This window comes from Bubalus kerabau, chromosome 2 (assembly GCF_029407905.1).
Source record: "Bubalus kerabau isolate K-KA32 ecotype Philippines breed swamp buffalo chromosome 2, PCC_UOA_SB_1v2, whole genome shotgun sequence".
Taxonomy (NCBI): Eukaryota; Metazoa; Chordata; class Mammalia; order Artiodactyla; family Bovidae; genus Bubalus; species Bubalus kerabau.
In genome coordinates this window covers 38,497,879-38,525,608 of record NC_073625.1, presented here as the reverse complement: position 1 = coordinate 38,525,608, position 27,730 = coordinate 38,497,879, and the positions used below count along the sequence as shown (strand labels likewise).

At 45.0% G+C, this 27,730-nt stretch overlaps 1 protein-coding gene, 1 long non-coding RNA gene and 1 pseudogene across 2 annotated transcripts; 2 read left to right on the top strand and 1 right to left on the bottom strand.

Moving 5' to 3' along the window:
- The first annotated feature begins 915 nt into the window (after nucleotides 1-915).
- On the top strand, nucleotides 916-2,735 carry LOC129644660 (enteric beta-defensin-like). Its single transcript, XM_055570175.1, has 2 exons — nucleotides 916-973; nucleotides 2,507-2,735. Exons 1-2 carry the CDS (start codon nucleotides 916-918, stop codon nucleotides 2,641-2,643), a joined length of 195 nt encoding a protein of 64 aa, XP_055426150.1. The 3' UTR covers nucleotides 2,644-2,735.
- An 8,292-nt stretch (nucleotides 2,736-11,027) lies between these two features.
- Nucleotides 11,028-15,234, bottom strand: LOC129644659 (uncharacterized). Its single transcript, XR_008710913.1, has 3 exons — nucleotides 15,171-15,234; nucleotides 12,674-12,705; nucleotides 11,028-12,264 (listed from the first exon to the last, which is right to left on the bottom strand). It is a non-coding gene; the product is annotated as an uncharacterized LOC129644659 (long non-coding RNA).
- A 2,206-nt stretch (nucleotides 15,235-17,440) lies between these two features.
- On the top strand, nucleotides 17,441-27,004 carry LOC129644658 (beta-defensin 33-like; annotated as a pseudogene).
- The last annotated feature ends 726 nt before the right edge of the window (nucleotides 27,005-27,730 follow it).

Sequence of the window (27,730 nt, the reverse complement as noted above, 5' to 3'; positions counted from 1 at the left end):
TCTGCTTTTCAAATGCTATCTAGGTTGGTCATAACTTTCCTTTCAAGGAATAAGTATCTTTTAATTTCACAGCTGCAATCACCATCTGCAGTGATTTTGGAGCCCCCCAAAATAGAGTCTGACACTGTTTCCACTGTTTCCCCATCTATCTTCCATGAAGTGATGGGACCAGATGCCATGATTTAGTTTTCTGAATGTAGAGCACTAAGCCAACTTTTTCACTCTCTTCTTTCACTTTCATCAAGAGGCTTTTTAGTTCCTCTTCACTTTCTGCTGTTACGGTGGTGTCATCTGCATATTTGAGGTTATTGGTATTTTTCCCTGCAATCTTGATTCCAGCTTCTGCTTCTCCAAGTCCAGAAGGAACTATAGAAATAAAGAAAGTGAAGTCTCCCAGTCATGTCTGACTCTCTGCAATCCCCATGAACTGTAGCCCACCAGGCTCCTCCATCCATGGAATTTTCCAGACAAGAGTACTGGAGTGGGGTACCATTTCCTTCTGCACAGGAAAAGAGTGGGCAGATTCAAAGCCCTACAAGGGCAAGGGTGGGGCTAGGGAGCAGGTAAGCAAAGGTGCAGCAAGAAGTCTGTGCCCCTGCCAGGGGAAACAGGCAAGTCTGTGCCCCTTGCCACACCCCTGCCCATCAGCTGAACTGACTGCCAGGGAGAAGCTTCTGGTCAAAAGGGCAGCAGGAAAGCTTTTCCTGGCCTTTCCACAGCCTCATTAGCATACGAGTGCCCCTGCTTTATGCTATAAAGGACACTCCCATGACACACAGGGAAGAGGCTCAGTTAATGAGTTCCTAATAACCAAATCCACAGCCAGAGTGGAATTCCTCCCTGAACCTGGGACCTTTATAAGGTGGCAAGCGCAGTGTCTTCTCCAGTGTCAGCCATAGAGCTCGGGGCACCAGCATGAGGCTCCATCACCTGCTCCTCGGGCTCCTCTTTCTGGTCCTGTCTGCTGGGTCAGGTGAGCTTGTGGGAGCCCCGGGGGGAGCCACGGGCTCTCTCTCGTGTTTCTACCTCCTTCTGTCCTGCTACCCCCATCCACACGTGGTCAGACTAAACCCACCATATTTGATGCTTCTGAGAAGCCAGCGCTGAGTCCTCAGTAGTGAGAGGGGGCTGAGGACCGCCCTGCAAAAATCCTGGTTGTTTCTAAGCCACTTTAGAGAGTCAAAGCTTCTGATCCCGTCTCCTCATTGGTTTCATGAGGAGGAAACAGAAGATTCCTCTGTTAAGTGACTCTCCTTTTTTTCTTTTTCATAAAAGCAAGAAATTTGATTTTGTCCCATGACAGAAGCTCAGAATGTTGCTTTATAAATCTTCCTATTTGAAGGGAGGTGGCTCTGGGCGACCAGAGAAGTCCAGAGGAGAGTCAGGCCGAGCCTGGGCTTCGGGAGCTGCCCTTGGGACACTCCGTGCTGAGTCTCCTCAGCAGAAAGGTCCTCCAGGACACGTCGCTGATGATGCGACCCTCGCTCCACAGCTGGGAGGCAGCACATCCAAAGCAGTGTGCAGGATCGGCTGTCTGATTTTCGTCTTACCCTTGATATTTCCGGAAATAGGATGAAAATATATAGGAAGGAAGGAGGGATGGAGGGAGGGATGGAGGGAGGGAGGGAGAGGTTGCGGAAGTTGAGACCTGAGACAACTGATTAGATGTCAAAATCAAATTGAAAAGGCCTTGTCTGATCAGTGTTGTTTATGCCTGTAACCCAACTCTTAGCACAGTGGCAGGGAGAGAGGACAGGAGTGTAAGGAAGACGGCCTCTCAGTGCCCGGGCCTCGGTTCAATCCCTGGACGGGAACTAGAGAGGGACCAGCAGTGCCTTGTGGTCAAGAGGAAAAAGGCCTGTGAGGAAGACGGGAAGGCCCCTGGTCAGGCGTGTGAGAGGACGGGAAGGCCTCTGGTCGGGAGGAAACCACAAAGGGAGTAGGAGAGGGGCTGACTGGCACCAGCGCTGAGAGTGTTCTGGGTCAGTAGAGACCAGGATACAAAACTTTTTTTTCTGAACCATTGTCACTGTCAGCTGTAAGTTACTTTGAGAGTAAGTTCTCGTTAAACGGTTCTTACACTTTCAGTTGCATTTTTTCCTCCTATCTCAGCTCTGCTACTTGACTGACTCCATGAGTTGGAAAACTAAACGATGAAAATAGAACGCAAGGGCCGCTTCTGACTCCTGGCGGGAAGGTGGATGTAGCACAGCTTCCCGGTCTTTGCCCTCGTGGTGGAGCTGACCCTGCACACAACCGGGGTCCTCACACCCCAGTCCCTCAGCCTCTGGTTCTGGAAACGTGAGGGTCCACCAGAGCCTGGGCACGGTCAGTGTCTGTCTGGAAGCTGGTCCACGGGGTCCTGGACTCACATCTTGTTGTCACGAGGCCGTGTCCGCATCTCAGCACAGAAAGCCCCAGGGCCTCGCTCAGAGGGGACACAGCTGGCCTTCTCGAGATGCCGCTTTCCTGCTGACACATTTTTCCCTCTTCGTTGTCTTTTTAGGATTTACTCAAGGAATAAGTAATCCTCTAAGCTGCCATAGGAATAGAGGTGTCTGTTTGCCTATCAGGTGCCCTGGAAGCATTAGACAGATTGGCACCTGTTTCAGGCCCCGAGTAAAATGCTGCAGGAGGTGGTAAAAGAAGGCGAAGATGCGGCCGGGACTGATGCGGAGATAGAAACTGCGCCCTTTGACAGAGCGTCTAAAATTTAAACCAGAATAAATTTTGTTCAAAGTTAAAGAATCTTGCCCACTGGTCACTGAGGTTGTTGTGTGGTGTGTGATCCCAGGCGAATTCCGAAGTCCCTGAGGATGCTCTCTGAGCTCCCCACGCGAACCTTTGGGGAATCGTGATGGGATGCTCTGTTCTCCCAGGGGTGTGACCCCTGTTCCTTGGGGGCCTGACCTTCCCCAGCCCCTCTGTCTGCTGTCCTTCCTGCTTCCCAGCCCAGGGCACCCTGTCCTGCCCTGAATCTCCCCTCAAACGTGCACCCCAGGGGTCCAGAATCACCAGCACACCAGTCCCATAGGAAACCCCCCAGCCCTGCTCCAGGAGGAAACCCCCCTCCTCTGTCCCCCTGCAGCCCTCACTTCCATTTGGTTTGTGCTTCTTACTCCTGCCTTGTGCGCACGTGGATACACTTCTGATTCCCTTTTGGGCTATAAGATCTCTATAGGCATGGACTTGTCCTATTCCTGTAAGTGCTGGGCATTGAGACGAGACATTGCTTCAGAAATTGTCATCAACTGAATGACAGAGTTGACATGGACAAAGCATGTCTCTCTGTGTGTACTTGGTATGATACAACTAGATGCTATGGAAAAACAAGTCCTGTGGAAAGCACAATTCAATGAAGACAACACAGCACAGAACACAGAGACCTCAGGGGGTAGGGCGAGCATGCTGAGCTCAGCCTGCTTGCAGTTTCTTCAGAGGGTTTGCTAGTTAAACCAAGAGCCTTGCTGGTACATGCTGTACGTGTGAGCAGCTCTCTGTTCTTGTACTAACTCTTCCCTCAGTGCAAGCTGAGGTCACCAAGGGGATGGTGTTAGGAGACAGGGCCTTTGGGAGGTGATTTGGTCATGAGGGTGGGACCCTCCTGGGTGGAATGAGGGCCTTTATGAAAGAGACCCCAGAGAGATGGCTCACCCCCTTGTGCCCTCTGAGGACACAGGGAGAAGACCGCCATCCACCAGCCACATGCTCTGTCTTGATCGTGGAGCTCCCAGCCTCCAAAACTGAGAAGTGAGGGTCTGTTGTCAGAGAAGGCAATGGCACCCCACTCCAGTACTCTTGCCTGGAAAATCCATGGACAGAGGAGCCTGGTAGGCTGCAGTCCATGGGGTCGCTAAGAGTCGGGAACGACTGAGCGACTTCACTTTCACTTTTCACTTTCATGCATTGGAGAAGGAAATGACAACCCACTCCAGGGTTCTTGCCTGGAGAATCCCAGGGACGGGGGAGCCTGGTGGGCTGCTGTCTTTGGGTCGCACAGAGTCGGACACGACTGAAGCGACTTAGCAGTAGCAGCAGCAAGGTTCTGTTGTTAGTAAGCCACCTATTACAATACCACATGTAAAATAGATAGCCAGCAGGAATTTGCTGTGTGACTCAGGGAACTCAAACAGGGGCTCTGAGACCAGCTAGAAGGGTGGGATGGGGAAGGAAATGGGACGAAGTTTCAGGAGGGAGGGGGCATGGGTAAACCCATGGATGATTCTTGTTGATGTATGACAGAAAACCACAAAATCCTGTAAAGCAATCATCCTTCAGTTAAAAAACAAAGTGCAAAAAAAGAGCCACCTGGCCTATGGTGTTTCTGTTTCAGTAGCCTGAAAGGGCAGACACAGGACAAGTGAGAATTACAGCACAGGTGAATTAAGGTACCTCATCATTCGGCCTTAAGATAGGGAAGTGACGTGGAGTATCTGGCTGTGCCCAATGCCTTCTCACTACAAGGAGCCTTAGACGTGGAGGAGGGACGCAGACCCGTGTCAGAGATGCACGCTGAGAGGCTAAACCAGCCCCGGCTCACATTGACGTGCAGAAGGGGCCATAAGCCAAGGAGGGCAGGCAGCTTCTAAGCGTGAGAAGGAAGGAAGCCTCCAGAAGGAACGGCATCCTGCTGACACCGTGATTTGAAGCCAATGAGACGCATTTGGGACTTTGGATCCTCAGAACCACAATAACAAGTATGTGTTCCTTTAAGCCACGTAGCTTGTGGCAATTTGCTACAGCGGCAATGGGAAATCAATACAGCAGTAGCTTAAAACCATGCCTTGAGCCTAAAATTAGCAGCTCAAAAGAGACAAACCTGTGTGTGTTTAATGGAGGAAAAAAATGATAACAGCTGTCAACATTTTACTCAACTTTATATTTCTTTTTTCACAGAAATGCTCATGGTGCATCTGCCAACTCTTCTTCATCTCAAAGGTTGTATTTGGGACTCAGTCTTACACCTCATATATCTTGTATCCCTTTTATCCCTTATTTTTAGTTTGTTTTATTATCATGGAATGCTTATCTGCCATTAAGTGTGGTTTGGTGGTACTGTTTATATGAAATTTTGATCATATTCTTTGTTGGGATTTCAGTTTTTAATTTCTACTTAATTTTAAGTTGCATTCTTGTATCTGTTGATGTTTTACTGCCATAACATTTCTGGGTGTCATGTTGGACTCCTGCATGGGAGGAAGGCTCATGTCATTTCAGCACCGAGAAGACGATGGCTTTCCCATGTGAGTCATGAACCAAATGGGCTCATGCACTGGTCCAAGGTCAGCCTTTCCACCTGGGTCCTGGGTGTCATTTCTCATGCTTACTCAGGGGTGAGACCCACACCGTCTCTACCTCTTGTCCCTGTCTACTGCAGCTACAAAAAACTAAAAGCAGGGACTTCCCTGGTGGTCCAGTGGTTAAAACTCCAGCTGCCAAAGCAAGGGGCATGAGTTCATCCCTGATCAGGGAACTAAGATCTCATATGCTACAGTCATATCGAACTCTTTGCGACCCCAAGGACTGCAGCATGCCAGGCCTCCCTGTCCATCAATAACTCTCAGAGGTTACTCAAACTCATGTCCATCAAGTCAGTGATGCCATCCAACCATCTCATCCTCTGTCATCCCCTTCTCCTCCCACCTTCAATCTTTCCCAGCATCAGGGTCTTTTCAAATGAGTTACTTCTTCCCAGAAGGTGGCCGAAGTATTGGAGTTTCAGCTTCAGCATCAGTCCTTCCAATGAATATTCAGGACTGATTTCCTTTAGGATGGACTGATTGGATCTCCTTGCAGTCTAAGGGACTCTCAAGAGACTTCTCCAACATCACAGTTCAATAGCATCAATCCTTCAGTGCTCAGCTTTCTTTATAGTCCAACTCTCACATCCATACATGACTACAGGAAAAACCATAGCTTTGACTAGATGGACCTTTGTTGGCAAAGTAATGTCTCTGCTTTTTAATAAGCTGTCTAGGTTGGTCATAGCTTTTCTTACAAGGAGCTAGCGTCTTTTAATTTCATGGCTGCAATCACCATCTGCTGTGATTTTGGAACCTAAAAAATAAAGTCATCTATTGCTTCCACTGTTTCCTCATCTATTTGCCATGAAATGATGGTACCAGATGCCATGATCTTAGTTTTTGGAATGTCAAGTTTAAGTCAGCTTTTTCCACTCTCTGCTTTCACCTTCATCAAGAGGCTCTTTAGTTCCTCTTCACTTTCTGCCATAAGGGTGGTATCATCTGCAATCTGAGCTTACTGATATTTCTCCCAGCAATCCTTATCCAGCTTGTGTTTCATCCAGTCTGGTGTTTCGCATGATGAACTCTGCACAGAAGTTAAATAAGCAGGGGGACAATATACAGCCTTGACTTACTACTTTCCCAGTTGCAACCAATCTGTATTTCCATGTCTGGTTCTAACTGTTGCTTCTTGAGCTGCATACAGGTTTTGCAGGAGGCAGGTCAGGTGGTCCATCTCCTTCAGAATTTTCCACAGTTTATTGTGATCCACACAGTCAAAGGCTTGAGCATAGCTGATGAAGCAGAAGTAGATGTTTTCTGGAAATGTCTTGCTTTTCCTATGGTCCAACAGATGCTAGCAATTTGATCTCTGGTTCCTCTGACTTTTCTAAATCTAGCTTGTACATATGGAAACTCTCAGTCATGTACTGTTGAAGCCTAGTGTGGAGGATTTTGAGTGCTACTTGGCTAGCAATCAGCAGTCTGCATTGATAACTAAGTTTCTTCTTTTCAGAAGACTAACCTATTAGGCAAACTACATTTGTACCTGTTGCCCTCTAACTCCGCAGGAGCCACACTCTGCATCTATGATTCCTTAACTTATTCTAGCCGCGTCCTGATACTTAACTTTATGGCATCATAAACCTCCCCTTGTAGTTTGGTACCTCTCTTTGCTCTATTTTAACCTCATGTTGATGCTTAACTTTATGGTGCACTCTCTTTGGAAGCCACCCCGTAGGGATTTGCTTTCCCCCTTTTGTATTACAGGAAGAAAGTCACCAGGAGATCCTCAAAGCACAATGGACCCAAGCACAGGGACCAACTGCCAGGCCCAAATACCTAGCTACCTGACACTGGCCTAGTGACTGTTTCCAAACAGTGCAAAAAGAGAGAATTCAGGACCCCTACACTTTTTATCCCATATCTCCAACCCCTGACTGTGAGCCCCAACTGTTTGATCCCCTGGATTCCCGATGGAGGGCAGACAGGCTCCTTGAGGCAGGAACCAATTGTGTTCTCCCTTCTGTAGGCTTAAGGGTTAAGGCCATCTTTCTGTTTGCCCCAAACTCTGTCTCTGCAAATTTTATTTGGCTCCAGTGGGCAGAGAAAACCAAGATTTCAGTGGCAGCAATGCCACTGAGTCTGGCTGGTTCCCCACCTCTCCGCCAGGATGACTCCTGCCAACGGGGATCAGGAGGCATCCTGTGTGACCTCACTCTCCCCTTCCTCCACCCTATGTTGACCTGGCCTCTAATCGTGGAGCCATGGACAGGGGCTCCCAGGTGTCTCTGCCACAGTCCACCTGAGAAGGGCAGAACTGCAGAACTGCAAGGTAGGTTTCCAGAACAGAGAGAAACATCTGTGGTTGAAGAAAGCATGGGAATAGATGTGTAACATTTAGGGAGTCAGTGTAAAGGATCACTTTCAGTATAAAAGTACAAGAGAGAAATGTGGCCAATTGCCTGTAGGCTATACTTTCTTTTCCATTATTATAAAAGTACTGTTGCTGGGACCAAGGAAGTAAAACCCTCAGAGCTATTCTGTAGAATTAAGTAAGACTTGTTTAAACAGCTTGCTACAAACACTCTATTTTTAGGTTGATGTCACTAAACTAAAATAGATCTCCACTTAGTGAAAGATTCAAATGCTGATCAAAAGATTAAAAGTGAAAATATTTTGTTGCTAAGTTGCCTCAGGACAGAGAGAAAAAGTCAGAACATATAGTTCACGTAAGATGGAAGAGAGGTGGGTGAGTGAAGGCTAGAGACCATGACGTATTATGAACTGCTTTGACCTGTTGGTTGGGAGTGGTTGAGTGGGTGCTTATGCTTGGGAACACTTTGGGATAAAGCAACTTAATGGGCTCTCTCCAGACCCTCAAAACCCTAAGGATTATGCCCAAGCCTTCCTTTCTTTTCTCCTTCCCTCCCTCATTCCCTCCATTCATATCCATTTATTCGTTTACCTATATGTTGACACTTCCATACTAGTACCTATTCATAGAACCAAATGTTTGACTATCTGCTCTATGCCAGGCACTGTTCTAGGTGCTGAGACTGTGAGATAATAAAACAGGACTTGTTACTTTGTAGACTTACATATAAAGAAAAAGAGAGGTATGAACATGTAAGGCAAAACCAAGTGGAGAGAAGGAAGACATAGAGAAAAATATCAATGATTTACCTGGTATGCATGTGTGCTAAGTCACTTCAGTTGCCTCCAAATCTTTGTGACCCCATGGACTGTAGCCCACCAGGCTCCTCTGTCCATGGGATTCTCCAGGCAAGGATACTGGACTGGGTTGTTATTCCCATCTCCAGGGGTTCTTCCCGACCCAGGGATCAAAACTGCATCTCCTGCATTGGCAGGTGGGCTCTTTGTCACTAGGGCTACCTGGGAAGCCCCTTATCTAGTATCCTTTGCTGCTTTACACTCAAGAATACATTGATGAATTACCTGTATTAAGAAATACTCTAGCCCATAAAGCCTCACCTGATTGTGGTCAATGCAAGAGCTTGCTTAGGTAGGATAAATTCTTTCTGTAAATGGTAGCAAAAAAAAAAAAAAAATGTTGAGAGTGAAAAAAGATCATTTTAATTTCCAAAATTCCTTCTCATTTTCGATTGTGAAAGGTGTTTGTGTGTTGTGTTGTTGTTGTTCAGTGAATCAGTGTCCAACTCTTTGCGACCCATGGGCTGAGGGTGTTTATTCTGAAAGGAGAAATGGACAGATGCAGAGACATGAAATAAAGGTGAAAAAAGAAATGAATAATTTTCTAACAGAATTCAATGTTTAATGATTTTTCCCCCAAAAATGCACCAAACCTCAGAGGCATAAGCAGAAGTGAGAATCATAGTGGAAATGCTGACTTCCTACACCTGCTTCCTTTACGACGGGCAAACACTTGGACCATGTGTCCATAGATGAAACATCCTCAAATTAGGCCCAGGCCAAGCTGAACATGTCTGGTAGCATAAAAGCACTTTCTTTCCAGCTGAAGTTTTCAAACTCTCTGCCAGATCGCCTGCCCCGATTCAGGTGTGCCACCAGACACTGGTTCTACTTGGAATTCCAAAAACTCCTTTCCCATCATGAAGCTACTGTAACTTCCCTTCCTCTTACTTGTGTGTTTTATCCAGACAACATTGGGTAAGTGGCAGATGCAACAGGTCGGGTGATGTGATGGATGACCTTGGAGCCTAGAGTAGGGAAGGTCAAGTTGATTCATCATCCAGGGATGTGATAAAGGGAATAATAACAAATCTGAGAGAAGCATAGCATATACGACATGGTTCATTTTACAAATAACAAAGAGAAGCTTAAAGACATGAAAAATAGCCTCCCACGATTGCCCTTAACTAGCTGGTGGTAAACCCATAAATTGTAATGGTGATAGAAAACATTTACAGGGGCCTTTATGGCTTGCAAACTATTTCCATGTGACTAACAGTAACACTAAGAACAGTAAATCATGTTGACCACTTCCAATCCCAAAGAAGGGTAATGCCAAAGAATGCTCAAACCAACACACCATTGCACTCATCTCACACGTCAGTAAAGCAGTGCTCAAAATTCTCCAAGCCAGGCTTCAGCAGTACATGAACCGTGAACTTCCAGATGTTCAAGCTGCTTTTAGCAAAGGCAGAGGAACCAGAGATCAGATTGCCAACATCCGCTGGATCATCGCAAAAGCAAGAGAGTTCCAGAAAAACATCTATGTCTGCTTTCTTGACTATGCCAAAGCCTTTGACTGTGTGGATCACAAGAAACTGTGGGAAATTCTGAAAGAGATGGGAATACCAGGCCACGTGACCGGCCTCTTGAGAAACCTGTATGCAGGTCAGGAAGCAACAGTTAGAACCGGACATGGAAAAACGGAATGGTTCCAAATAGGAAAAAGAGTACAGTACATCAAGGCTGTCTAATGTCACCCTGCTTGTTTAACTTATATGCAGAGTAGATGATGAGACATGCTGGGCTGGAAGAAGCATAAGCTGGAATCAAGATTGCCGGGAGAAATATCAATAACCTCAGATATGCAGATTACACCATCCTTAGGGCAGAAAGTGAAGAGGAACTAAAAAGCCTCTTGATGAAAGTGAAAGAGGAGCATGAATAAGTTGGCTTTAACCTCAACATTCTGAAAACTAAGATCATGGTATCTGGTCCCATCACTTCATGGCAAAGAGATGGGGAAGCAGTGGAAACAGTGCCAGACTTTGTATTTTGGGGCTCGAAAATCACTGCAGATGGTGGCTGCAACCATGAAATTAAAAGACGCTTACTCCGTGGAAGGAAAGGTATGACCAACGTAGATGGTATGTTGAAAAGCAGAGATATCACTTTGCCGACAAAGGTCCGTCTAGTCAAGGCTATGGTTTTTCCAGTGGTCATGTATGCATGTGAGAGTTGGACTGTGAAGAAAGCTGAGTGCCAAAGAATTGATGCTTTTGAACTGTGGTGTTGGAGAAGACTCCTGAGGGTCCCTTGGACTGCAAGGAGATCCAACCAGTCCATCCTAAAGGAGACAATTCCTGGGTGTTCATTGGAAGGACTGATGCTGAAGTTGAAGGTCCAATACTTTGGCCAGCACATGCGAAAAGCTGACTCATTGGAAAAGACTTTGATGCTGGGAGGGATGTGGGGCAATGGCGGTGCCAGCCAGCAAAGTTGATCAGGTCCCGAGAAGGTGCACGGCAGGGCTGAGAAAAGAAACTAAAGCAAGAGAAATCTGCAACAAAGATGGGGTCGAGAGGTTCAGACACGTCTCCACAAAGGGATGCAGTCTGACACCAACTTTATTCAGCATCTCATATTTATACAGAAGAGCGTGAGAAAGACAAGACAGTTAACATTTTCTTTGTTTGACCTACACATCTTACAAACAGTCACAAGAAATCTTGAGAGCATGGGAATGACACCCTGTTATTATTTCTTACACCAGATAACATTTCTCTGTGTGTGAGAAGTTTGCACAGAACTCCAGGTGCCTGCAGTAAATAAGCGCCTAATCTCTGGGGTGGCGGGACAGAGAGCTATGTTTGCAAGCAAACCCTGAATGACTGAGGCAGTTCCCAGAGCTGTGTCCTTCGGACAAAGGACCCCGTTCTCACAGGCAGCTCCCTGCATCTCCCCCTTTCTTTTTATATAGGCGCACGCTTATGTTCCTTTAACCGCAGAGCATTTCCATAGATGGAAGCCTTTATCACCCGTAGATCATCAATCAGTTTTTCAATTAAACAAGGTGCAAGAAATAAAACAGTTAAAAGTATTAAGAATAGTCCTCCTATGGCCACTCCCAAGTACCAAATACTATTGACAGTAGGTACATGTCGAAAAAGTCCTTTAACAAAAGACTCAGCTCTTTTTGCAACATGCAAATCAGGTCTAGGTGCATTTTCAATGTTCATTATTTCCTGATGTAGATGCAGCAAATCTAAGGAAATATTTTCATTATGCCAAATACCTTCTAAATGAGCTTTCACCTTATCCCAAGCAGTTATACTACCATTATATTTTTTGGGGGTAACACAGATCCATCGAAAATCGGCATGACATTGTACCTGTAATCTCAGCTTTATACTTTGAACCTCTTCACCTAAAAATTTTACAACATCATAAAGGGCATTCAATCGATCTTCTAGCTTTTTGTCAATATTTTCTTGAGTCCCCAGGGTAATGGATACATTTTGTGCCAGATTATTAACAAAAGTTGCAGTTTGCACTGAGTGTGCCAGGGTTTCAGGCCGAGTCTGGAGACCAGTCCCACAATGACTCATTTGTTCCAAATATATTATAAACCGTAGCAGTTCCATCTCGACACAGTCTCCATGGTGCAGCAGTGACTCTTCCCCTTGTTCCAAAGTCGCAGAAAGGGATATCTAAAGGACCAGTTCCATTACGACGTTGAGGAGTTCCAGATTCTTTCATTACTCCAGGAATATATAGGCTCCAACCATTGTCATAATCAGCATATCCTGACTCCCCAACAAAAAGACATCCTGTTGAATTAAAATATCTAGACAGACAAATAGGTAAACGATCAAACACTCCATGATAAGAGAAATTAACTTGATTAGGAATAATATGTTTATCTGAAAAACCACCCAAAGCTACAGTATCATTAGTGTATACGGGAATGGACCGACCCTCCCAGCCCACTGGTTGGAGAAGGGGAGGATCAGGAAAATAAGCCCAGTAAGCATTTGAATATTCTTCAGAATGTGCAGTATTAATCTGATTTAAGATAATTAATAAGGTTATCAGGAAGCTTAAAGGCGATATCAGATCACCCTGCACAGCAACACGATTCTGTGCCTCTCGCATCAATGCCTGAAGTTGTTGCCAAGATGGTAATTCATCATGCTCTTGAATCGTCCATCTCCTCATCTGGTTTACTAGAGATCGTCTCTGCCGTGCGTACCAACCTTTCCGGCAGCCAGCGCGGCGCTTCGGCATCCTGTGGGAAAACACAAACATGCCCTCGTCCCCAGATTAGTACAGCATCTGGTCCATACCATTTTCCCACAAGTGGGTCTTTCCAAAAGACTTTAGGTCTTATTGTTTGCGCATCAAAGTTCCAAAATCGCTGTGCCACTGAACGGTCACATACATCCAATTGTAAAAAATTTAGAACAAATAAAGCATGGTTTAGAGAGTTGGAGGGGGTATTGGGATACAATTCCCCCTTCTTTAGTTTTTGCAATTGATGTATGAGAGTTTGATGTGCCCGTTCAATAATTCCTTGAGGATTATAAGGGATACCCATTTTATGTGAGATAGACAATTGTGTACAAACGAGTTGAAAATTTTTTCCAGTGTATCCTGGACCATTGTCTGTTTTTATGGTTTTAGGGGTTCCCATAACAGCAAAACATTTAATGCAATGAGCTATACAATGTTTGCTAGCTTCTCCGGATTGTAGAGAGGCATGTAAAAAGCCCGAGAAGGTGTCAATAGTAACAGGAACAGATTTTTGTTTACCAAATTCAGGAATATGGGTAACATCCATTTGCCATATATCATTTAGCAACAATCCTCGGGGATTAACTCCATAATGGGGGATGCTAAAAAATTGAGGACATGTTTGACATTGCTTAACAATCTGTCTGGCAGCTTCTCAAGTAATGCCAAATTGAAGTCTTAAGCTACTGCTGTTTTGATGGTGTACGCTGTGAGAAGTTTTTGCCATTTGTTCCAATGAAGGAAATATCATACGTGTAGCTTCGTCAGCCAAAGCATTGCCTCGTGCTAAAGGTCCAGGAAGCCCAGAGTGAGCACGAATGTGACCAAAATAGCATTTGTTAACTCTGGAACAAATTAAATGTTGTATATCATGAAAAAGAGTTTGGATAGTAGAATTCAGGGTACCAATAAATGGAACAGTCTCAATAGTGTTTAAGGCTCTTATGATATATTGACTGTCAGAATATAAATTAAAAGGAGCAGAAATTTGTAATAAAGCCTGAAAAACGGCAAATAGTTCTACTTCTTGAGCAGACTTATAATTAGTACGCCAGGCGGCCGTATTGTCCTGTATAATCAAACTAGCTATTCCATTAGAAGAGCCATCAGTAAATACAGTTAGCGCGTCAGCAAGGGGCTGAGAAACAATGATTTTGGGGAAGAGAAATTGGTGATAGTGAGCAAATTGCAAAATTTTATCCCTTATCTCGCTTTTGTTGTTGATACAGTACTTCTTTGACTGTCTTTCCTTGTAATGTCGCGGCCAAAGTTATGTCTTGAACATATGAAGCTCTGATATCGGCACAAATCCGTACATAATTGGATAAGCCTCCCTTTTTCCTGTAAGGCCTCAAGGCAGCTTGACAAGCCCAATTGGCATTCTCATAAGCAAGCTGTTTAGCCAACACCATCCCCGCCTGCTCATCCCCTATCACTTTACCAATTGCCTCAAGCAGGCGGGCAACAAAATCCTGATATGGTTCATCTGGCTTAAGTTGCTTAAAGGGCAGTGGTTCATAGTACCTCTGCTGTTGAGCATTTTCAAATACTGGATAGATTCCTGAAAACCCGGGAATATGTTCTCCTTCTTCATTAGCTCGCTTAATCGCTTGTTGAAGAGGAGATAATAATATCTCACTTCTAATTTTTATGTTTTCACCGGGCAAAGAAGCAGGGATAGATATAAACTCTCGTGGTTCTACAAAAGGCGGAGGTGGATCGAGTCCAGCAAGAACCGAGGGAGGACATGCTGGAGGCACAGGCTGGCTGGAGTGGGAGTCTCCCTGTGCATCCTTCTTTACTGCTATAACAGTCTTCTGAATTAAATTCTCCAGCTGTCCATCAGAAAGCCCTGAATGCTTTAATTCCCCTTTTCCCGTGGGGGCCTGCATGCTAACCATCATCTCCTAAGGCACATTCTCTCTATGGTACTGAGCTGCTTGTTCATTTAACTCTTCCTGTTCATCAGAGCCTAACACATCATCACTCCCTCCAGCCTAACAAGCTGTTCCCTCAGGCACAGCATAAAGCGGCTCAGGCGGAGGGGTGGAAGGCTCTGCAACTTCGGGTCCTGTGGAATCCCTGAGAGCCGTTCAATTTTATGTCCCTCATGTTCAGGATCCAGACAGTCTCTTATGAGAGTCCATAAAGAAAAAGCATCCACAGGAACACGATTGGGACCATGTAAGGAGTAATATGTCTGCAATTGATTCCCTACCTTCTTCCAAGTTTCCAGACTAACTGTTCCTTCCTCTGGAAACCAGGGACAAACCTCCTCTATAAAAAGTAAAAACTTCTCTAGCTGTAACTTATTTACATGAATTCCCCTACCTTTTAACATAGTTTTCAACATATGTACAAATAACTGGCGGCTATTGCCTTGTCCCATGATTTATTACTCTCGACAGTAACACTCCCTGCCCTTTTACTTTAATTAATTAGGAATTCCTTGTCACTTACCTCAATCTTGGCGGGCAGCAGCCGTCGTTGCGCTCCGATTCCCGAGTCCCTGTTTCGGGCGCCACCTGCCGGTGCCAGCCGGCAAAGTCGATCAGGTCCCGAGAACATACACAGCAGGGCTGAGAAAAGAAACTAAAGCAAGAGAAATCTGCAACAAAGATGGGGTCGAGAGGTTCAGACACGTCTTCACGAAGGGACGCAGTCTGACACCAACTTTATTCAGCATCTCATATTTATACAGAAGAGCGTGAGAAAGACAAGACAGTTAACATTTTCTTTGTTTGACCTACACATCTTACAAACAGTCACAAGAAATCTTGAGAGCATGGGAATGGCACCCTGTTATTATTTCTTACACCAGATAACATTTCTCTGTGCGTGAGAAGTTTGCACAGAACTCCAGGTGTCTGCAGTAAATAAGCGCCTAATCTCTGGGGTGGCAGAACAGAGAGCTATGTTTGCAAGCAAAATCTCAAGGATGGAGGCAGTTCCCAGAGCTGTGTCCTTCAGACAAAGGACCCAGTTCTCATGGGCATCTCCCAGCAGGGCAGGACGAGAAGGGGACGACAGAGGATGAGAAGGCTGGATGGCATCACGGACTCGATGGGCATGAGTTTGAGTGAACTCTGGGAGTTGGTGATGGACAAGGAGGGCTGGCCTGCTGCGATTCATGGGGTCACAAAGAGTCAGACACGACTGAGAGCCTGAACTGAACTGAACTTCCTCTTTGAAACAATGAAACTTTTAATGTCGTATCCCAAATATATTCCTCAGAGCAATATTTAATCGGGTAGGCCATTTTACAAGATGGGATTAAGAAATCAAGTAATTTGTTCAAAGGAGTGCAGATTGAATGTAGGGAGCACTTGAACTCAAGCCCAAGTGGCTTTGACTCCAAAGACCTTCTTTTATTAAATATTCAACAATCCCAGAAAACTAATGTACTTACTGAATTACATGAAATCAACAAATCCTTTAGCTCAAGTGTGGTCTGTGCATCCGTCAGGACATACTTATCCTACAAGGTTATGTGTTGCTCACCTGCAATGCAAGCTAAACTGGGTGTCCTGCGTTTTCCCTGCAGCCCTCCTCAGGTGACAGCATGCTCCAGGCGGTGCTGTGGTGACAGCGCCTCCAGATTAGCATCTTCCAGGAGCCAAAGTTAATTCTTGTTCAAATGACGCCAGCCCGGGAAGGCCCGGGTGCTCTGATCAGACCGCCCACCCCCGAGGAGCAGCCAGCACCGTGGGTGCTGCTGGTCCTGTGTCCTAGCAAAGCGCTCTTAGGACTCTCGACCTTGGGATTAAGGCCCCAGCCCTGAAGGGAAAGGTCAGTTCCACTCAGAAGTCATTAGCCAAGCAGGTCCAGTTGTTTAGTCACTCGGTTGTGATCCACTCTTTGCGACCCCATGTACTGTCGCCCACCAGGCTCCTCTGTCCATGGGATTCTCCAGGCAAACATACCAGAGTGGGTTGCCATTCCCTTCTCCAGGGGCTCTTGCCGACCCAGGGATCAAAACCACATCTCCTGCATTGGCAGGTGGGCTCTTTGTCAGTAGGGCCACCTGGGAAGGCCTTTATCTGGTATGCTTTGGTGATTTTCATTCAAGAATACACTGATGAATTACCTGTATTAAGAAATACTCTAGCCCATAAAAGTTCACCTGATTGTGGTCTATGCAAGAGCTTGCTTAGGATGGTTCAATCCTCTCTGAAAATGGTAGCAAAAAGAAAGAAAGAAAGAAAAAGAAATGTTGAGAGTGAAACAAGATCATTTTAATTTCCAAAATTCCTTTGCAATGGTCAAAGGTGTATGTGTGTTGGGTTGTTGTTGTTCAGTCAATCAGTCGTGTCCAACTCTTTGCGACCCATAGATTGAGGGTGTTTATTCTGAAAGGAGAAATGGACAGATGCAGAGACATGAAATAAAGGTGAAAAAAAAGTGCATAATTTTCCAACAGAATTCAATATTCAATGATTTGTCTCCAACAAATGCACCAAGCCTCAGAGCCATAAGCAGAAGTGAGAATCAATGTGGAAATCCTGACATCCTGCAAACCACTTCCTTTATGACAGGCAAACACTTGGACCATGTGTCCATAGATGAAACATCCTCAAATTAGGCCCAGGCCAAGCTGAACATGTCTGGTAGGATAAAAGCACTTTCTTTCCAGCTGAAATTTTCAAACTCTCTGCCAGATCGCCTGCCCCGATTCAGGTGTGCCACCAGACACTGGTTCTACTTGGAATTCCGAAAACTCCTTTCCCATCATGAAGCTACTGTACCTTCCCTTCCTCTTACTTGTGTGTCTTATCCAGACAACATCAGGTTAAGTGGCAGAGGCAACTGGTCGGATGATATGGTGGATGAGCTTGGAGCCTAGAGTAGGGAAGGTCAAGTTGGTTCATCATCCAGGGATGTGCTGAAGGGAATAATATCAAATCTGAGAGAAGCATAGTATATGCGACATGCTCCATTCTACAACTAATGAAAGAGAAGCTTAAAGATGTGAAAAATAGCCTCCCACCATTGCCCTTAACTAGCTGGTGGTAAACCCATAAATTGTAACGGTGATAGAAAACATTTACAGGGGCCTTTACGGCTTGCAAAAAATTTCCATGTGACTAACAGCAACACTAAGAATAGTAAATCATGTTGACCACTTCCAATCCCAAAGAAGGGTAATGCCAAAGAATGCTCAAACCAACACACCATTGCACTCATCTCACACGTCAGTAAAGCAGTGCTCAAAATTCTCCAAGCCAGGCTTCAGCAGTACATGAACCGTGAACTTCCAGATGTTCAAGCTGCTTTTAGCAAAGGCAGAGGAACCAGAGTTCCAATTGCCAACATCCGCTGGATCATCGCAAAAGCAAGAGAGTTCCAGAAAAACATCTATGTCTGCTTTCTTGACTATGCCAAAGCCTTTGACTGTGTGGATCACAAGAAACTGTGGGAAATTCTGAAAGAGATGGGAGTACCAGGCCACGTGACCGGCCTCTTGAGAAACCTGTATGCAGGTCAGGAAGCAACAGTTAGAACCGGACATGGAAAAACGGAATGGTTCCAAATAGGAAAAAGAGTACAGTACATCAAGGCTGTCTAATGTCACCCTGCTTGTTTAACTTATATGCAGAGTAGATGATGAGACATGCTGGGCTGGAAGAAGCATAAGCTGGAATCAAGATTGCCGGGAGAAATATCAATAACCTCAGATATGCAGATTACACCATCCTTAGGGCAGAAAGTGAAAAGGAACTAAAAAGCCTCTTGATGAAAGTGAAAGAGGAGTGTGAATAAGTTGGCTTTAACCTCAACATTCCGAAAACTAAGATCATGGTATCTGGTCCCATCACTTCATGGCAAAGAGATGGGGAAGCAGTGGAAACAGTGCCAGACTTTGTATTTTGGAGCTCGAAAATCACTGCAGGTGGTGGCTGCAACCATGAAATTAAAAGACGCTTACTCCGTGGAAGGAAAGGTATGACCAACGTAGATGGTATGTTGAAAAGCAGAGATATCACTTTGCCGACAAAGGTCCGTCTAGTCAAGGCTATGGTTTTTCCAGTGGTCATGTATGCATGTGAGAGTTGGACTGTGAAGAAAGCTGAGTGCCAAAGAATTGATGCTTTTGAACTGTGGTGTTGGAGAAGACTCCTGAGGGTCCCTTGGACTGCAAGGAGATCCAACCAGTCCATCCTAAAGGAGACAAGTCCTGGGTGTTCATTGGAAGGACTGATGCTGAAGTTGAAGGTCCAATACTTTGGCCAGCACGTGCTAAGAGCTGACTCATTGGGAAAGACTTTGATGCTGGCAGGGATGGGGGAGGGGGCAGGATGAGAACGGGATGACAGAGGATGAGAGGGCTGGATGGCATCACAGACTCGATGGGCATGAGTTTAAGTGAACTCTGGGAGTTGGTGATGGACAAGGAGGGCTGGCCTGCTGCGATTCATGGGGTCATAAAGAGTCAGACACGACTGAGAGCCTGAACTGAACTGAACTTCTTCTTTGACTGAAACAATGAAACTTTTAATGTCGTATCCCAAATATATTCCTCAGAGCAATATTTATCGGGTAGGCCATTTTACAAGATGGGATTAAGAAATCAAGTAATTTGTTCAAAGGAGTGCAGATTGAATGTAGGGAGCACTTGAACTCAAGCCCAAGTGGCTTTGACTCCAAAGACCTTGTCTTATTAAATATTCAACAATCCCAGAAAATTAATGTACTTTCTGAATTACATGAAATCAACAAATACTTAGGCTCAAGTGTGATCTGTGCATCACTCCGGACATACTTATCCTACAAGGTTATGTGTTGCTCAGCTGCAACCCAGGCTAAACTCCGTTTCCTGCATTTTCCCTGCAGTCCTCCTCAGATCACAGCATGCTCCAGGCTGTGTTGTTGTGAGATCGCCTCCAGTTCTTAGCATCTTCAAAGAGCCAAAGTTAATTCTCGCTCAAATGATGCCAAACCAGGAAGGCCTGGTTGCTCTGATCAGACCCTCCACCTGCGAGGAGCAGCCACCACCGTGGGTGCTGCTGGTCCTTTGTCCAAGTAGAGTGCTCTCAGGACTCTTGTGCTGGAGATTAAGGCCCCCAGCCCTGAAGGGAAATGTCAGTTCCGCTCAGAATTCATTAACCAAGCAGGTCCAGTTGTTTAGTGACTCGGTTGTAGTCCACTCTTTGTGACCCCATGGACTGTCGCCCACCTGGCTCCTCTGTCCATGGGATTCTCCAGGCAAGGATACTGGAGTGGATTTCCATTCCCTCTCCAGGGGATCTTCCCGACCCAGGTATCAAAACTGCATCTGCTGCATTGGCATGTTGTCTCTTTGTCGTAGGGCCACCTGGGAAGCCTCTTATCTGGTATTCTTTGGTGCTTTTCACTCAAGAATACATTGAAGAATTACCTGTATTAAGAAATACTCTAGTTTATAAAGCCTCACTTGGTTGTGGTCTATGCAAGAGCTTGCTTAGGATGGATCAATTCTCTCTGTAAATGGAAAAAAAAAAAAATATATATATATATATATATATATATATATAGAGAGAGAGAGAGAGAGAGAGAGAGTGAAAAAAGACCATTTTAATTTTTCTGAAATTCCTTTTCATTTTTTGATTGTAAAAGGTATGTGTGTTGGATTGTTGTTGTTCAGTCAATCACTCGTGTCCAACTCTTTGCAACCCATGGATTGAGGGTGTTTATTCTGAAAGGAGAAATGCACAGATGGAGAGAAATGAAATAAAGGTGAAAAAAAGAAATGAATAATTTTCTAACAGAATTCAATATTTAATGATTTTTCTCCAAAAAATTTTCCAAACTTCAGAGCCATAAGCAGAACTGAGAATCAATGTGGAAACCCTGACTTCCTGCAAACCTCTTTCTTTACGACAGGCAAACACTTGGACCATGTGTCCATAGATGAAACATCCTCAAATTAGGCCCAGGCCCATCTGAACATCTCTGGTAGGATAAAAGCCCTTTATTTCCAGCTGAAGTTTTCAAACTCTCGCCCAGATCTCCTGCCCTGATTCAGCTGTGTCACCAGACACTGGTTCTACTTGGAATTCCAAAAACTCCTTTCCCGTCATGAAGCTACTGTACCTTCTCCTCCTCTTACTTGTGTGTCTTAACCAGACAACATCGGGTAAGTGGCAGAGGCAACTGGTCGGATGATATGGTGGATGACCTTGGAGCCTGGAATAGGGAAGGTCAACTTGATTCATCATCCAGTGATGTGGTAAAAGGAATAACATCAAATCTGAGAGAAGCATAGCATATGCGATATGCTCCATTTTACAAATAATGACAGAGAAGCTTAAAGAAGCTACAAATACCTCCCATGATTGCTTTTTACTAGATGATGGTAAACCCATCAACCGTATTGATGATAGAAAACATTTACAGGGGACTTTATGGCTTAAAAATCATTTCCATGTGATTAACAGTAACACTAATAATAATAGTAAATCGTGTTGACCACTTCAAATCCCAAAGAAAGTCAATGCCAAAGAATGCTCAAACGAACACACAACTGCACTCATATAACACCCAGTAAAGTAATGCTCAAAATTCTCCAAGTCAGGCTTCAGCAGTACATGAACCATTAACTTCAGATGTTCAAGCTCTTTTTAACAAAGGCAGAGGAACCAGAGATCAAATTGCCAACGTACACTGGATTATCACAAAAGCAAGAGTGTTCCAGAAACACATCTATTTCTGCTTTATTGACTATGCCAAAGCCTTTGACTGTGTGGATCACATAAACTGTGGAAAATTCTGAAAGTGATGAGAATACCAGACCAGGTGACCGGCTTCTTGAGAAACCTGTATGCAGGTCAGGAAGTAACAGTTAGAGGTGGACATGGAACAACAGCATTGTTCAAAATAGGAAAAACAGTACGTCAAGGCTGTCTATTGTCACCCTGCTTATTTAACTTATATGCAGAGTACATCATGAGAAATGCTGGGCTGGACAAGATTGCCGGGAGAAATATCAATAACCTCAGATATGCAGATGAAACCTTTCTTATGGCAGAAATTGAAGAGGAACTAAAAAGCCTCTTGATGAAAGTGAAAGAGGAGAGTGAAAGTGTTGGCTTAAACCACAACATTCAGAAATCTAGGATCATGGTATCTGGTCCCATCACGTCATGGCAAATAGATGGGGATACAGTGGAAACAGTGCCAGACTTTATTTTTTTGGGCTCCAAAATCACTGCAGATGGTGGCTGCAGCCTTGAAATTACAAGACGGTTACTCCTTGGAAGGAAAGGTATGACCAATCTAGACAGCATATTGAAAAGCAGAGATATTACTTTGCCAACAAAGGTCCATCTCGTCAAGGTTATGGGTTTTCCATTGGTCATGTATGGATGTGCGAGTTGGACTGTGAAGAAAGCTGAGTGCTGAAGAATTGATGTTTTGGAACTGTGGTGTTGGAGAAGACTCTTGAGACTCCCTTGGACTGCATGGAGATCCAACCAGTCCATCCTAAAGGACATCAGTCCTGGGTGTTCATTGGAAGGACTGATGCTGAAGCTGAAGCTCCAATGCTTTGGCCACGTCATGGGAAAAGCTGACTCATTGGAAAAGATATTGACGCTGGGAAGGATTGGGGGAAGGAGGAGAAGCTGACGACAGAGGATGAGATGGCTGGATGGCATCACCGCCTGGATGGACATGAGTTTGAGTGAACTCTGGGAGTTGGTAATGGACAAGGAGGGCTGGCGTGCTGCGATTCATGGGGTCACAAAGAGTCACACACAACTGAGCACCTGAACTGAACTGAACTGAACTTCCTCCTTAGCTAAAACAATGAAACTTTTAATGTCTTATCCCAAATATATTCCTCATAGCAAAATTTACGGGGTAGGCCATTTTACAAGTTGGGATTAAGAAATGAAGTAATTTGTTCAAAGGAGTGCAGATTGAATGTAGGGAGCACTTGAACTCAAGCCCAAGTGGCTTTGACCCCAAAGACCTTGTTTTATTAAATATTCAACAATCCCAGAAAACTAATGTACTTACTGAATTACATGAAATCAACAAATACTTTAGCTCAAGTGTGATCTGTGCGTCACTGGGGACATACTTACCCTACAAGGTTATGTGTTGCTCACCTGCAATCCAAGCTAAACTGGGTGTCCTGCATTTTCCCTGCAGCCCTCCTCAGGTGACAGCATGCTCCAGGCGGTGCTGTGGTGACAGCGCCTCCAGATTAGCATCTTCCAGGAGCCAAAGTGAATTCTTGTTCAAATGACGCCAACCCGGGAAGGCCCGGGTGCTGTGATCAGGCCCGCCACCCCCGAGGAGCAGCCAGCACCGTGGGTGCTGCTGGTCCTGTGTCCGAGCAAAGTGCTCTCAGGACGCTCATGCTGGTGATCAGTGGCCCCAGCCCTGAAGGGAAATGTCAGTTCCGCTCAGAATTCATTAACCAAGCAGGTTCAGTTGTTTAGTCACTCACTTGTGGTCCACTCTTTGCGACCCCATGGATTGTCGCCCACCAGGCTCCTCTGTCCATGGGATTTCCTGGCAAGGATACTGGAGTGGGTTGCCGTTCCCTTCTCCAGGGGCTCTTCGCGACCCAGGGATCAAAACTGCATCTCCTGCATTGGCAGGTGGGCTCTTTGTCACTAGGGCCATCTGGGAAGCCCCTTGTCTGGTATCCTTTGGTGCTTTGCACTCAAGAATACATTCATGAATTTCCTGTATTAAGAAATACTCTAGCCCATGAAGCCTCACCTAATTGTGGTCTGTGCAATAGCTTGCTTAGGTTGGATCAATTCTCTCGGGAAATGGTAGCAAAACAAACAAAAAAAAATTTGAGAGTGAAAAAAGACCATTTTAGTTTCCAAAATTCCTTCTCATTTTTCGATTGTAAAAGGTGTATGTGTGTTGGGTTGTTGTTGTTCAGTCAATTAGCCGTGTCCAACTCTTTGCAACCCATGGATTGAGGGTGTTTATTCTGAAAGGAGAAATGGACAGATGCAGAGACATAAAATAAAGGTGAAAAAACTCAATGAATAATTTTCTAACAGAATTCAATGTTCAATGATTTTTCTCCAAAAAATGCTCCAAACCTCAGAGCCATAAGCAGAAGTGAGAATCAATGTGGAAACCCTGACTTCTTGCAAACCTCTTCCTTTGCAACACGCAAACACATGGACTATGTGTCCATACATGAAACATCCTGAAATTAGGCCCAGGCCCAGCTGACCATCTCTGCTAGGATAAAAGTCCTTTCTTTCCAGCTGAAGTTTTCAAACTCTCGCCCAGATCGCCTGCCCCGATTCAGGTGTGCCACCAGACACTGGTTCTGCTTGGAATTCCGAAAACTCCTTTCCCATCATGAAGCTACTGTACCTTCTCTTCCTCTTACTTGTGTGTCTTATCCAGACAACATCAGACAAGTGGCAGATGCACCTGGTCGGGTGATATGGTGGATGACCTTGGAGCCTAGAGTAGGGAAGGTCAAGTTGATTCATCATCCAGTGAGGTGCTGAAGGGAATAATATCAAATCTGAGAGAAGCATAGCATATGCGACATGCTCCATTTTACACATAATGAAAGACAGGCTTGAAGAAGTGAAAAGTAGCCTCCCATGATTGCCCTTAACGAGTTGGTGGGAAACCCATAAATTGTAATGGTGATAGAAAACATTTACAGGGGACTTTACGGCTTACAAATCATTTCCATGTGCCTAACAGTAACACTAATGATAATAGTAAATCATGTTGACCACTTCCAATCCCAAAGAAAGGCAGTGCCAAAGAACACTCAAACGAACACACAATTGCACTCATCTCACACGCCAGTAAAGCAGTGCTCAAAATTCTCCAAGCCAGGCTTCAGCAGTACCTGAACCGTGGGCTTCCCGATGTTCAAGCTGGTTTTGGAAAAGGCAGAGGAACCAGAGATCAAATTGCCAACATCCGGTGGATCATTGAAAAAGCAAGAGAGTTCCAAAAAAACATCTATGTCTGCTTTTTTGAGTATGCCAAAACCTTTGATGTGTGGATCACAATAAACTGTGGAAAAGTCTAAATGAGATGGGAATACCAGACCAGGTGACCGGCTTCTTGAGAAACCTGTATGCAGGTGAGGAAGCAACAGTTAGAACTGGACATGGAACAACAGAAGGGTTCCAAATAGGAAAAAGAGTACGTCAAGGCTGTCTATTGTCACCCTGCTTATTTAACTTATATGCAGAGTACATCATGGGAAATGCTGGGCTGGACAAGATTGCCAGGAGAAATATCAGTAACTTCAGATATGCAGATGAAACCATCCTGTGGCAGACAGTGAAGAGGAACTAAAAAGCCTCTTGATGAAAGTGAAAGAGGAGAGTGAAAAAGTCGGCTTAAACCTCAACATTGAGAAGACTAAGACCATGGTATGTGGTCCCATCACTTCATGGCAAATAGATGGGGACATAGTGGAAACAATTCCAGACTTTATTTTTTTCGGCTCCAAAATCACTACAGATGTTGGCTGCAGCCTTGAAATTAAATGAAGCTTACTCCTTGGATGGAAAGGTATGACCCACCTAGATAGTATATTGAAAAGCAGAGATATTACTTTGTCACAAAGATCCGTCTAGGTAAGGCTATGTTTTTTCCAGTGATTATGTATGCATGTGAGATTTGGACTGTGAAGAAAGCTGAGTTCCGAGGAATGGATGCTTTGGAACTGTGGTGTTGGATAAGACTCTTGAGAGTCCATTGGAATGCAAGGAGATCCAACCAATCCCTCTTAAAGGAGATCAGTCCTGGGTGTTCATTGGAAGGACTGATGTTGAAGCTGAAGCTCCAATACTTTGGCCACCTCATGCAAAGAGCTGACTCATTGGAAAAGCTCTTGATGCTGTGAGGTATTGGGGGCAGGGGGAGATGGGGACAGAGGATGAGATGGCTGAATGGCATCACCGCCTGGATGGACATGAGTTTGAGTGAACTCTGGGAGTTAGTGATGGACAAGGAGGGCTGGCATGCTGCGATTCATGGGGTCACAAAGAGTCACAGACGACTGAGCACCTGAACTGAACTGAACTGAACTGAACTTCCTCCTTAACTAAAACAATGAAACTTTTAATGTCTTTTCCCAAATATATTCCTCATAGCAACATTTATGGGGTAGGTCATTTTACAAGATTGGATTTAGAAATGAAGTAATTTGTTCAAAGGAGTGCAGATTGAATGTAGGGAGCACTTTAACCTAAGCACAAGTGGGTTTGACTCCAAAGACCTTGTTTTATTAAATACTCAACAATCCTAGAAACCTGATTCACTTACTGAATTACATAAAATCAACAAATACTTTAACTCAAGTGTGATCTGTGCATCACTCAGGACATACTCATCCTACAAGGTTATGTGTTACTCACCTGCAATCCAAGCTAAACTGGGTGTCCTGATTTTTCCCCACAGCCCTCTTCAGGTTATAGCATGCTCCAGGCTGTTCTGTGTTGAAAGAGCCTACAGATCTTAGCATCTTAAAGGATCCAAAGTTAATTCTTGCTCAAATAATGCCAATCCGGGAGGGCCTGGGTGCTCTGATCAGACCCCCCACTCCCGAGGAGCAACCACCACTGTGGGTACTGCTGGTCCTGTGTCCGTGCAGATTGCTCTAAGGACTCTCGTGCTGGCGATTAAGGGCCCCAGCCCTGAAGGGAAATGGCATTTCTGCTCAGAGTTCTTTAACCAAGCAGCTCCAGTTGTTTAGTCACTCGGTTGTCATTCACTCTTTGTGACCCCATGGACTGTCGCCCACCAGGCTCCTCTGTCCATGGGATTCTCCAGGCAAGGATACTGGAGTGGGTTGCCATTTGCTTCTCCATGGGATCTTTCTGACCCAGGGATAGAACCTTCATCTCCTATGTCTCCTGCAGTGGTAGGCGGATTCTTTACCAGCTTAGCCATCAGGGAAGCCTGAGGGAAGCCCCATAGACCCTGTTTAAATGAATGAGCGTGATCACCTTCCTATAGAACAATTTAAGGCCCCTTCTCAGTTTTTACTATTATTTTAAAAAAATGTGGAAAAACATTCTAAGCTTTTAGGCCACACCAAACCAATGAGAGTTCCAGTTGTGTCCCTGTGGACTGTAATTTGGAGTCCCTTGCTATAGAAGATGGATTCTGATAGCTTTAGTTACACATGCCTTATTTATTTGTTTCTTTTTCACCTCCCCTTCCTTGATAGGGAAAGCAAAAAAGAAAAACCTTGAATGTTGGAAAATGGGTGGTGCCTGCAAGTATCAGAACACCCCCGGTGTGTTATCCTGCCTGGAGAATGCAAGAGACGGAAGAAACACTGCTGCAGCGTCTAGTTTCACCATGGGAGCATCCACAGCAGCAGCAGACACTCCCCACAGCTGAGTCCTGTTAAAAAAGAGCCACTGTTCACTCGGGTCCTGTGGGGTCTTTCTGAGTGCATGAGGTCATGAACTGGATGGGAAGATTTCAGCTGGAAGTCTGGTCACACCACTCGTTAGCTGATTAACTCTGGACAGGCCTTGCCTTTCCTAGGTCTCAGTCTCTGCTCCTGTGACTGTTGAAATGGATGTTCTCCACAACCTAATTTGTTGGTGGTGGGGTTTATTTGCTAAATCATGTCTGATTCTTCTGTGACCCCATGGACTGAGTCTGTGCGATTTTCCAGGCAAGGATACTGGAGTGGGTTGTCCTTTCCTTTTTCAGGAGATCTTTCTGACCCAGGGATCAAGCCCACATCTCCTGTGTCTCCTGCATTGGCAGCCAGAGTCTTTAGCACTGAGCCCCAGGAGAGCCAACCTGTTAATCTATGTCTACAAATGTATGGACTGAGGGAAAGAGCTTTGAGTGTGTGTGCGTGTTAAAGTATGAAAAGTCACCGAGGTTTTGTGTCCCTTTGTGGAAGGATATCTGTGTTTCCATTGGCATATGGGTTTCCACATGGTCAACATGTGTTTAACTTCACAAGAGACAGCAAACTGCTTTGGGAAGCAGCTGTGGTCGCTGCTGATAATCTCAGTGGCCTCTGAGTTCCCAGTCTCTCCATGTTCCCATCCCTCATC